Source organism: Chionomys nivalis, chromosome 7, assembly GCF_950005125.1.
Source record: "Chionomys nivalis chromosome 7, mChiNiv1.1, whole genome shotgun sequence".
Taxonomy (NCBI): Eukaryota; Metazoa; Chordata; class Mammalia; order Rodentia; family Cricetidae; genus Chionomys; species Chionomys nivalis.
This window is the reverse complement of record NC_080092.1, coordinates 39,902,524-39,915,174: the sequence shown is the minus strand read 5'-3', so window position 1 is coordinate 39,915,174 and position 12,651 is coordinate 39,902,524. Positions and strand designations below refer to the sequence as shown.

Sequence of the window (12,651 nt, the reverse complement as noted above, 5' to 3'; positions counted from 1 at the left end):
AGAACGCATGTGCACTCCTAATTAAAGAGAACAAAACAACCAAGAAGTGCAATCAAGAGAAAGGACAGGGCTGGAGAGGTGGCTCGGTAGATAAGAGTGGTCCTCGCTTTCAAGAGGACCCCATTCAGGCCCCAGAAACCATTCTGTGTCCCACAATGACCTGTAGCTCCACCTCCAGTTACTCTGTGAGGCGCCCTCTTCAGGTCTCCACAGGGACCCGCACTCATGTGCAGTACCTATGACAGGAAAAAAAAAACCACCTACACGTAATCTAATGTATGATTGTTTTCCCTGCAAATACACACACACACACACACACACACACATATGCACTGCATGCATGCCTGGTACCTACGGAGGCCAGAAGAGGGCACCAGATCTTCTGGAACTGGAGTTACAGATGGGTTAAACCATCATGTGGGTGCTGAGAACTGAACCTGGGTCTTCTGCGAGAGCAACCAGGGCTCTCTGCTGCTGAGCCATCTCTTCCAGCCCCCCAAATCAGTTCTGAATGAAGCTCTGCCTTTGCTGCTGGATATTGTCACATTCTTTGTCTCTGCCCCTTCCTTTCTGGAATTTTCCTAGCTATTTACTGTTTATTTTCCCAGCATAAATTTTAGAATCAGTTTGTCTGGTGCCAGCCTTGTCTTCTTCCACTGCCCCCTCTTCAGTAGCACGTGATAAGGACTCCAAAACATGTTCTTTATTTTCCAGATGACAGGAGATATGGAAAGCCCAAGACGCCACAAGAAGTCCAACCAGGTAGGCATGTGCTCTCTGAATGTGCTGGTTAAAGGGAGCCCCTCCCCAGGGCTCCATAGTCTCTCATTCCCTTTTGTTCTTTGAGATAAGATCCTTCTACAGAGCCCTGGCTGGCCTCGAACTAGCTTTGTAAACCAGGCTGACCCCAAACTCAAAAGATCTGCCTGCTCTGTCTCTGTGTTGAAAGGCGTGTGTTGCCACCACCACCTGGCTCTATTACGTTTCCTATACACTTCAGGGCTTTAGGGATGGCTGCTCCAATGTGTTCTCATTTTAGTGCTCAGGAGAGAGTACCAGGCTCCAGCGCCCTTTACACACGGTACTCAGTTCTGTGTATCTGTGCATGAACATGTGTGAGTGTGTGTGTGTGTGTGTGTGTGTGTGAGGTGAGATGAGAGAGAGAGAGAGAGAGAGAGAGAGAGAGAGAGAGAGAGAGAGAGAGAGAGCGCTGAAAAGGCCACAGCCTCCAACACTGATCCTCTGCTCTCTGCCTCAGCCCTGAGCTTTGGAACCGGCTATTTGTTCAACTACTGTAGAGACAACAGAGCTGCCATGCAGAGAGGTGGAGGGACCTTCCTTGACCCAGCCCAGCTCTGCACTGCTCCCTGCACCCCAAGGGGACCGTTGACCTTTATCTGCCTTACTGCTGGTTTTCATAGGGAGTTCCAGGCCAGCAAGAGGTATATAATGAGACCCTATCTCAAAAAACAAAAGAACCCAAAAAACGAACAAGCAAAAAAACCCAAACAAACAAACAAAGAGATAGATTCCCCTAACAGTCCAGAAAGTTGCTGAATTGTCCTCAGAACACATAAGGGACTCACTGGAATAGTCCAAGGAAGCTTGTCAAAGTTAGGGTGATGAGTGTCAGAGAACAAGTTTTGGGCTGGGGAGATGTCTTGGTCAGTAAAGTACTTGCCATGTAAACATGAGGACCTGAGTTCAATCCCCAGAAGGGATGTAAAAGTTGGGTACCACAGCATGTATTTGTAATCCCAGCTCTGAGGAGGTAAACAAAGTCTGAGACCTCGGGCTTGCTGGCCAGTCAGCCAATCCTCATCAGTGAGCTTCAGGTCCCAGGGAAGAGTTTCTGTTGCAAAGACAAGGTGAACTGCTCCTGTGGATCAGTATCCAAGGTTGGCATCTGGTGTGTGCGTATGTATACACACACACATGGGGGGGGGACAGGTTCTGATTGGTCTTGGGCAATCCAGTCTAGACAGAGGGCAGGTAGAGAAAGATATTGAAGAGCAGGAAAGGGGAGACAAGAGAGCACTTTCCTGAATCTGGCCCTAACGGGCATGTGTACCCTCACTGGCCATGAAGAGGACTTTATCTTTTTTTTTTTTTTTTTTTTTTTTTGGTTTTTCGAGACAAGGTTTCTCTGTAGTTTTGGAGCCTGTCCTGGAACTAGCTCTTGTAGACCAGGCTGGTCTCGAGCTCACAGAGGTCCGCCTGCCTCTGCCTCCCAAGTGCTGGGATTAAAGGCGTGTGCCACCACCGCCCAGCAGAGGACTTTATCTTTTGATGGAGAGTAGAATGGACAGGGCAAAGAGCTGAATTGAAGATTCAGGTTTCTGGGAATGGACCAAGAGAAACCATATGCCCCTCAGGTCTTACCCTGGTAGAAGGTAGAGTCCTCTTAGGTCAACTTCCTCAACGCTCCATACATGCCCTATTAGTTAGCTGGAGTGAGGCCACATCATAGGACCTACTGCCTCCATTATGTCCTCTGTGTTTGTTGTTTTTTGAGACAAGGTTTCTCTGTGTAGCCTTGGATGATAAGGAACTCACTCTGTAAACCAGGTTGGCCTCAAACTCACAGAGCTCCACCTGCCTCTGCCTCCCAAGTTCTGGGATTAAAGGTGTGCACCACTACCACCCAGTCAGTTATGTCCTCTGAAGGAATATAAGGAGAGCCCAGCTAGGTTTAGGAGGAGTGTGGTGTGACATTTGTCATTCATGTCTACTGTGTACAAGGGATGTGGGTGTCCCACTGCGAGAGGCCTGGGACCCTGCTATTTGCTCTTGGTGCCTTCTGTGACCTCTAGTTAAGAGAATTTTTTTGGAGATTCTGTAAGAGCCATCGTTGAGTGGTTGTCTAGGCAAACCTTGAATTCTTTTTTTTAAAATATTTATTTATTATGTATACAATATTCTGTCTGTGTGTATGCCTGAAGGCCAGAAGAGGGCGCCAGACCTCTTTACAGATGGTTGTGAGCCACCATGTGGTTGCTGGGAATTGAACTCAGGACCTTTGGAAGAGCAGGCAATGCTCTTAACCACTGAGCCATCTCTCCAGCCCCAAACCTTGAATTCTTGATCTTCCTGCCTCCACCTCCCAAGAGCTGGGATTACAGTTGTGTGCCACCATACCTGACTATATTGAAAAGGGACACATTGAGTGGCTCTTTCCCTTTGCCAAGAGGTCTGATGACATACACATGGCACAGCTGTTAAATGCCTTTCCTATCCAGATCTGGGCGGCAACATTGCTCAACAGTTTCTCTGGAGTTGGGGCAATCCTATCCCCACCCCTCCCATCTAAGAGTTCTGGTTTTCACAAACACACCCAGATACAGCCCAGGGCCGTTAGGTGGGAAGGACCTTCCACAGACGGAGAAAGGTCATCAAGCTGCTCCTAGCAGGAGCCGATCGGCCTGACACGCTCCACTCCTGCAGGAGGGACACATCTGGGGCTCCATGAGGAGGACGGCTCTCATCCTGGGCTCTGGGCTGCTCTTGTCTGTAGCCTTCTGGAACTCAGTCACATGGTAAGTGTGCCCCAGATCTTTGGGGTGAAAGGCGCGGCATGAAAGAGCTGGCTTTCCAGTCTTCCCGGACATGTAAATGTTTTTCCTTCCAAGGCATCTTCAGAGATTTTGGGGTGCTTCTGGCTACTTTTGGCAGACCCAGTGGGAGAAACTGCTGTCCACATTTGAAGGCAACGAGTGGCTCTTATTCTTTATAGGTGAGGTCACAGCCAGAAGGCTGTGTGTTGTACTCCACTCTCGTTCTTTCCCACACTACTCTATTATCATTTATTGCTACTGTTGTTATATTATTATCATATTTACTTCACCTGCATGTGGAGGTCAGAGGACAACTTGCAGGAGTTGGGTCTCTCCTTCTACCATGCGGTCCTGGGAATTGAACTCAGGTTGTCAGGCTTGCAGCAAGTGCCTTGACCTGCTGCTCTATCTTATGGACCCCGTCTGGAAATGTCGCACTGGCTGTCCTGGAACTCAATTTGTAGACCAGGCTATCTCTGAACTCACAGAGATCCTCCTGCCTCTGTTTCCTGGGTGTTGGGATTGCAGCACACAGCACTATCTGCCCAATCTGCTGTTTTTAACCCAGGTTTTTGCTGAATGCTTGTAGCCATCCTGTCACACGAGCAAGGGCTTAATATTCCAAGGCACCAGGTCTGCTCTGTCAAGTGAGTGACTCTTTCTTAGTTCACTGCCTACTAATGGACATTTCGGCTACTTTAGGTGTTTCCTTGCGATTAAAAAAACTACTATATTTAGCCAGGCGGTGGTGGCTCCTGCCTTTAATCCCAGCATGGAGGAAGAGGCAGGCAGACCTCTGTGAGTTTGAGGCCAGCCTGGTCTACAAGAGCTAGTTCCAGGATAGGCTCCAAAAGCTACAGATAAACCCTGTCAAGAAAAACCAAAAATGAAAAAACAAAACCAAAAATCAAAAAACATAAACCAAACTATTTACTTACTTTACATGTGTGCGTGCATGCCTCATGCGTGTCTGTGCACCATGTTCATACAGGAGCTGGGAGGTTTACTTAGTGTGTGTGTGTGCATGCGTGCCTCATGCGTGTCTGTGCACCATGTTCATACAGGACCTGGGAGGTCAGAAGAAGGTATTGATTTCCCTGGAACTGGAGTTAGATGGTTGTCAGCCACCATGTGGGGAGTGGGAATTGAACCTGGGTCCTCTAGAAGAGCAACCAATGATTTTTTTTTTTTTTTTTTTTTTTTTTTTTTTTTTTTTTTGGTTTTTCGAGATAGGGTTTCTCTGTGGTTTTGGAGCCTGTCCTGGAACTAGCTCTTGTAGACCAGGCTGGTCTCAAACTCACAGAGATCCGCCTGCCTCTGCCTCCCAAGTGCTGGGATTAAAGGCGTGCGCCACCACCGCCCGGCGCAACCAGTGATCTTAACTGCTAAGCTCTCCCCTCTCTAGCCCCCAGATTTTCCTGTGACTTTGATTTTTTGAGACAGGGTTTCTTTGTGTAGGCCTGGCTGTCCTGGAATTCCCTTGTACACCAGGCTGACCTTGAACTCACAGAGATCCGCCTACTTCTGGGATTACAGGCCTGCACCACTCTGCCTGGCTTTTCTTGTTATTCCTGAAGATCATGTATCAGCTTGTCTATGCATAACCCTTTGTGTATTTGCGTTCTATCTCTTTCTTTTTCACTTCAAAGTCTTTCCAACTATCCTGCAGAATGGGTCTACCAGTGGTCTTCTCACCCTGGCCAAGTCCTTCCTCTATCCCTCCTACCCCAGGGGAAGGAAAGCACTCGAGGAAGGGGACAGAGACAGAGCTCAGCGAAAGTGTCTGTCCTTCAGGAGTCCCAATCCAAGAAGAGGCCACAGCAGTTAGGCAGCTCCGCTGTGTCCCTTGGATGACTGCTGGAGAGAAGACTAAAGACAGGAGAATGTGGGATGTGAAACAGAGCCAGACGAATGTGTCTTCGTCAGTGTTTTAATTTTTACTTATTATTATTGTGTGTGATGTGGGCGGGGACATGCACATGCCACAGTCCGTGTGTGGAGGTCAGAGGACAAATCAGGCTTATCTAGCAAGAGCTTTACCCACTAAGCCACCCAGGTCTATGTTTCTTCTTCTTGGCATAGGGTTTCATGTATCCCAGGATGTCCAAGAATAGCCTATGACCCTTGAGCTTCCGAGCCTCCTGCTTTCGATCAGTATTTTCTAAAATTGTTTTCTTTTTTGAGACAGGGTTTCTCTGTGTAAACAGTCCTGGAACTAGCTCTTATAGACCAGGCTGTCCTCAAACTCAGAGATCTACCTGCCTCTGCCTCCCAGTTGCTGGGATTAACGGCGTGCACCACCACAGCCCGGCTTCTAAAATATTTTATAGAGCATCAGCACTGGGGACAATGGATCAGGCAAATTGCTTCAGCATCCAAATAGGAACACGTGTGAGAACAAAAGGGCACACCAGCAGTAACTGTGCTGAGAGGGTACAGCAGAAACACTTGTTATCCCAGCAGCACTGAGGCAGGGGGATTGCCATGAGTTTGGGGTCTGTCTGGACTATACAAGAGTTTCAAACTACACTAGGATAGAGTAAGACCGTGTCTCAAAACAAGTAAAAAACAAAACCCCAAAGCCTAGGTATGTACACACTTTTAATCCCAGTATTTGAGAGGCAGAGGCAGGGGAGAAATCTATTATGAGTTCAAAGTCAGCCTGGACTATGCAGTAAGACCTTGTCTCAAACATACATACACACACACACACACACACACAGAGGAGGGGGAAGCACACAGACACACGGACAGACAAGACAGAACAGATAGTGACTTTTCCAGGTTCCATGGCTGGGACAGTCACCAGGCAGGGGACAGGTCCATTCAGGGGTTCATTCAGTTCCACTGTGTGACCTGGGGCTGCTCTAACTCCCTCTGCTCCCTGCCTCAGGGGCCGCCCTCGTGCCTGCACTGTGCTTCTGGGGCTTCAATGGCCTTCTACTGGTGGTGGACACAACAGGGAAACCCACCTTCATCTCCCGCTACCGCATCCAGCTGGGCAAGAACGAGCCGGTAAGTGTCCCTGCAGCTCTGAGTGCTGAGGATGCAGGAACCAGTCAGGGCAGGGCAAAAACTTACCTTAGAGGCAACCCGAATCCAGAAGGTTAGAGAGAAGGAAGCTGGGTTTGTGTGCGTGCTTGGTAGGTAGAGTGCTTGTCTAGCCCAGGAACAGCCCTGGGTTCCATCCCCAATGCACACATGCACAGTGTGCAGCTATAATCCAAGCATTCAGGGAAGTGGAGGCAGGAGGATTAGAAGTTCAAGGTCATCCTTGGCTACATAGGAAGTCTGAAGGTACCAAGGTACCTGTCTACAAGAAAAGGCCACTGACATGGTACAGCAAGTAAGGGCATCTCCTGCCAAGCCCAAAGACCTAAGCTTGATCCCTGGAACTCCACGGTGTCAGAAGAGAACCAGCTTCATTTATTCTGGGCTCAGAGGCACCTACACACACACACACACAAAAAAAAAAAAAAAAAAAAAATCAAATGGAAAGGCCACTCAGCCAGTAGCCAATCTAGACCAATGTCCTGGTCTCTTTATTCCCACCACAGGCTGCCTCATGATACTGTGCTTAGCATATAGAAAAAGGAATGACTGCCTCCACCTGGACTGGGCTGTCTCCGAGATGCCAGCAGCACTTTACCCAGGACACTGAGACCATGGATCTGAAACCAGACATCTACTGTCCCAAAGGAGTCATCCCCAGGGTGGCTGGGGATGGTGCAGACTCTGGGTGTATAAGGTGGTCGTTTTAGCAAATCCTTTTTATTTTGTTTAATGTTTTTTGAGACTGGGTCTCTGTGTAGCCCTGGAACTCACTCTATAGACGAGGTTGGCCTTGAACTCAGAGATCCACCTGCCTCTGCCTCCAGAGAGCTGGGATTAAAGGCATGAGCCACCATAATCCAAGGCAACCAATAGTGTGTGTTGTCAAGACAACCCCAGTAAGGCAGGAACAGCCCCAGCACTTGCTCACTGTAGGGGTTCAATCACCACACTGCAGTCTGGACCAGCCTTCCTGGTGTTCTGACAACCTGCAGAGACGATTTTACACAACAGGGCAGAGGCTGATTCTGAAAACAGACTGTTCCCTCAGCCCCACCCAAACCCTGTCCTGGCAGTTGGCTCTTAATCTGCCCAGGTGCCCGGTGAGTCACTTCTGCTCTCAAGGCAGTCTGCCCAGCCTGGCACCAAAGGCAGTAAGGTTGAAAGGAGTCCTGATGGAGTCCTCTGAAGTGGTCTCCTCCTGATATGGCAGCTGCCAGAAAGCTGGGAGGGCTTCCTGCAGCCCACTCTGGCAGAACAGAATGGAGCCCACTGTGTTCGTATTAGGAGGCCTGCCGTCTCCAAAGCAGCCACCACTGAGTCATGCCTTCATCTTTTAGGCTGAACACTGTGAACACTGACCATCATGTCAGATAAGGCTTTGCCATGGGCCCTGGGTAGGACATGAGATGGACCAGAACTTCTTTCTTCTCTCCTACCCCAAACAAGGTCTCATGGAGCCCAGGTTGGCCTCCAACTAGCAACATGGCTGCTGATGGTAACTCCTGATTCTTCCTTCCACCACCTCACCGGGCTATCCTGCACCCAGGGCTCCAAGGACCCTCCCCAGTCTACAGCTCTGAGTATCACGTAGCACCTAGAAACCTTCCTATAGGCAGTGACAGGAGAGCAGTAGGCAGGGCTGGAGGTGGGGGAACCGGTCAAGTTTTAACTTTCCAGGCCCCAGAGGCAGGCAGAGCTCAACCTGTCACTCCAAGGCCAGCACAGCTGTTTCAGACTTTCTGAGGACACTAGTCCCTGGCTAGCTGTAGGAGGTGCTCTTCTCTTTTTCTTGTCCCATCTTTTTTTTTGGGTGGGGGTTCTCAAGACAGGGTTTCTCTGTGTAACAGTCCTGGTTATCCTAGAACTTGCTTTGTAGATCAGGCTGGCCTTGAATTCACTGAGATCTAACTGCCTGTGCCCCCCAAGAGTTGGGAATAAAGGTGTGCACCACCACCACTGGGCTCAGAGGTGCTGACTTAACAGGATCCCAGGAACAGACGACAGAGGGAGCTGAGGGTGGCAGGATCCCAGCCTGCTCAGAGACACCCCTATCTCCTCCTTGTCTATGGACACCTCTGCCCTCCCAACTCCTCCTTCGTAGTCTGGACCCCACTGTACTGAGGAAATGGAATGAAACCCCATGCCCAGATCCCATAGCGCTGGGTCTCACGCTCTGTCCTGGGGTGTGCCTGCCATGTGTTCTGGCTCCTGTCCTTTTTGACCCAGGAAATGGTTTCAGCATTCTTCCCTCTTTCTTACTACTCTCTCTCTCCCAACCCAGTTTATTTTTTCTCTGCATTATCACATAAATGCTTTGCTTGTTCCAACTCTAAAATTAAAACACAAACCTTGGCTGGGTGTGTTGATACACACCTAGAATCCCAGCATCTGAGTGGGAGGCAGGAAAATAGATTTTTTTTGTTTGTTTTTTTGTTTTTCGAGACAGGGTTTCTCTGTGGCTTTGGAGTCTGTCCTTGAACTAGCTCTGTAGACCAGGCTGGTCTCGAACTCACAGAGATCTGCCTGTCTCTGCCTCCCGAGTGCTAGGATTAAAGGCTTGCGCCACCACCGCCCGGCAGGAAAATAGATTTTTAAAAATATGTATGGGTGCTTTGCCTGCTGTATGTCTGTGTACCACCCAGAGTTCAGGACAGGTTATCGGATTGACAGTCTGGAGCTGCCACATGCATGGAGGAAATCAAATAGGGTCCTCTGTAAAAACAATGTTCCTTACCACTCAGTCTTTTCCCCAGCCTCGGCCCCACTTACCAAAAATACACACTGCCACTTGTTACGCTCCCCATTGAGGGCAAGCACTCTGATAGATCCATCTACACTCAGAGCTGTCTAGACCGCCCCAGTCGTCTACACTCAGAGCTGTCTATACCGTCTCAATCATCTACACTCAGAGCTGTCTATACCGCCCCAATCATCTTTTTTTTTGGTTTTTCGAGATAGGGTTTCTCTGTGATTTTGGAGCCTGTCCTGGAACTAGCTCTTGTAGACCAGGCTGGTCTCGAACTCACAGAGATCCGCCTGCCTCTGCCTCCCAAGTGCTGGGATTAAAGGCGTGCGCCACCACCGCCCGGCCGCCCCAGTCATCTTTGCAGCCCCTCAACTAGCTATGCAGTCTCTGTCCTTCCTCTTGGCTGTTTTTTCCCCCCAAGCATTTAATAGTAAAGTTTTAAACAGAGAGAAATGTAGGAAAAATATACAAGACTCATCTACATAGTTCAGAGTCAACCATTTAAACTGTTCCAAGTTTGAGACAATGATTATCATTTCTAGTCTTCTGCTGCCTCGTTCCTGTTTCTGTCAGCCCAATTCTCAGGTCATATATTCCCAACAGTGATCCTGCAGACACCAGGGCACTAGGTGGGGGCTGCCAGTTAGGCAGACAATCCAAAGCAACCATTTAGTCTTTTCTCCTGGGACAAGTTTGTCATCTGCTCAGCCTCTCTGGGTTGGCCACAAGTAGAGCGAGCTGAGGTTGGGGACCTGCCCATGCTGTCCTCATCCACACAGACGCCTTGTTCCCTTTGTGAAGCTCGGCAGTCCAGCTAGCTCTGAGGTCACATAGACCTCTTCTGGAACGCTTCAAGATGACTGAGCCTAGCCGGGCGGTGGTGGTGCACGCCTTTAATCCCAGCACTTGGGAGGCAGAGGCAGGCGGATCTCAGTGAGTTCGAGACCAACCTGGTCTACAAGAGCTAGTTCCAGGACAGGCTCCAAAACCACAGAGAAACCCTGTCTCAAAACCAAAAAAAAAAAAAAAAAAAAAAAAAAGACTGAGCCTGTTGGGCAGCGGTGGCTCACGCCTTTAATCCCAGCACTCAGGAGGCAGAGACAGGTGGATCTCTATGAGTTTGAAGTCTTGAAATACAAACAAGAACAACAACAACAAAAAAACGGCCGAGCCCACCATCGCTGCTTATCTCTCCATGTTTAACTGGTATTTGTTGCATTGTCCCTGTAGAGCACAGCACTGGGTGTTCTGTGGGCCAGAACTCAGCAGTGGTGGACCCTGGCCCACAGAGCATGTGTTCTGGTGGGACATTCTTGAGGACAGAACTGTACCGCTCAGCATTGCCAGCCCAACTATGGACTACCCCAGTGACTCTCAGAAGCCTACTTCTCATGTGTGCCCCTCCCCACTCCTTCTGTCCTCCGGCAGGTTGACCCCGTGAAGTTGCGTCAGTCTATCCGCACAGTTGTTTTCAACCAGACTGTGATTTCTCTTCCCATGCTGGTCATCTTCTATCCTTTCTTCAAGTGGAGGCAAGACCCCTGCTGCCAAGAGCTTCCCACCTTTCACTGGTTCCTTGTGGAGCTGGCCTTTTTCACCCTCGTGGAGGAAATCCTGTTCTACTACTCACACCGGTGAGCCATGTGCACAGCTGGCCTCACCCTGGCACAGCTCCCTGGTCAGTAGTCACTAAACCGTGTGGTCTCTGTCCTCACGCCCTACCCCAAAATCGCTAGACACACAACTGATTGTCCAACTTGACACAATGCCAAGGGAAGGAAAGCTGCCGTTAGTACGAGAGAATGAGTCAGTTCCCATCCACTTTCAGATAGTCCTTTCTAGGCATCAGTTTACTTTACCACTGGGGTTGGCAGGCAACTTAAGTCAGCCTCATCATCCAGTCAGACGAGAGGCAAGGAGTAGATGCCAGCTCCACAGATGTAAACCTCATTCTCACCTTTCTTTTCTATCTGCTCAGGAGGGAGAAGGGTGAGCTGGCAATTACCAACTATAAATTATCTTTCCAGGCTCCTTCACCACCCAACGTTGTACAAGAAAATTCACAAGAAACATCACGAATGGACAGCACCCATTGGTGTGATCTCGATCTATGCCCACCCTATAGAACATGTGGTAAATACAGCTCCTGGAGCCCCAGAAGTGGAGGCTGGTAGTTCCCTGCCCTTTTTTTTCCTTCCCACTGAATAGCTGTCATCTCTTGGCTGTGCCAGGTGCCCACTGTGTTTTTGTTTTGTTTTTTGAGACAGGGTTTCTCTGTGGTTTTGGAGCCTGTCCTGGAACTAGCTCTTGTAGACCAGGCTGGTCTCGAACTCACAGAGATCCGCCTGCTTCTGCCTCCCGAGTGCTGGGATTAAAGGCGTGCGCCACCACCGCCCGGCTGCCCACTGTGTTCTTATTCTCCCCAACCTTTTACACACTGACTCTACTGAAGAGGAAGTGAAACTAAGTTGAGCTAATTTGCAATTCAAGGTCTCCCTGCAGCACCATGCAGGGCAGAGTGAACATCCAGCTGGCTCTCTCCAGGACCATCCTTTTTCTTGCAGGTTTCCAACATGTTGCCAGTTATGGTGGGTCCTCTAGCAATGGGCTCTCATCTGTCCTCCATCACTATGTGGTTGTCCCTTGCTCTCATCATCACTACTATCTCGCACTGTGGTTACCATCTGCCCTTCCTGCCTTCACCTGAGTTCCATGACTACCACCATCTCAAGTAAGCCAACAGCACCCTTTCTCAATTTTTGTCTTTGTGGACAGTGGTGTCTCCATCTAAATGTGAGCCAGTCAGGGAGTATACCTGACTACAGGAAGATGCTAACTACGTAGGGCCACCATCTTTTTTCCTGACATCAGGTTTCTTCCTGCAGTTCATAACGTTAACCATTATTTGGGTTTGCTGAATCTCTCGAGCTTTAAATCATCTCAGAACCTATGTACATAAAAACTTGGCACACTTATGGAATGTGGGCTCTTTTCTTGGTTTTGAGAATCTTTTTTTTTTTTTTTTTGTTTTTTTTCGAGACAAGGTTTCTCTGTGGTTTTTGGAGCCTGTCCTGGAACTAGCTCTTGTAGACCAGGCTGGTCTCGAACTCACAGAGATCCTCCTGCCTCCGCCTCCCGAGTGCTGGGATTAAAGGCGTGCGCCACCACCGCCCGGCGAGAATTTTTTTTTCTTTTTGTCCAGGGTGGGGGTGAGGGTTCAAGACAGGGCTTCTCTGTAGCTTTGGAGCCTGTCCTGGAACTTGATCTTGTAGACCAGGCTGGCCTCAAACTCACCAA

The 12,651-nt window shown here is 49.3% G+C and overlaps 1 protein-coding gene across 4 annotated transcripts in view; it reads left to right on the top strand.

Moving 5' to 3' along the window:
• The window catches only part of Faxdc2 (fatty acid hydroxylase domain containing 2), a 29,352-nt gene that overhangs the window by 14,706 nt on the left and 1,995 nt on the right, over positions 1–12,651 (top strand). For 2 of the 4 annotated variants that reach the window (XM_057775799.1, XM_057775798.1), the window contains exons 2-8: positions 715–762; positions 3,445–3,536; positions 3,630–3,733; positions 6,448–6,569; positions 10,783–10,988; positions 11,382–11,487; positions 11,919–12,085. In XM_057775799.1, coding sequence (XP_057631782.1) covers positions 715–762; positions 3,445–3,536; positions 3,630–3,733; positions 6,448–6,569; positions 10,783–10,988; positions 11,382–11,487; positions 11,919–12,085 — 845 coding nt within the window. The remainder of the gene's footprint in view (positions 1–714; positions 763–3,444; positions 3,537–3,629; positions 3,734–6,447; positions 6,570–10,782; positions 10,989–11,381; positions 11,488–11,918; positions 12,086–12,651) is intronic. The other 2 variants (XM_057775800.1, XM_057775801.1) reach the window with 1 other exon arrangement.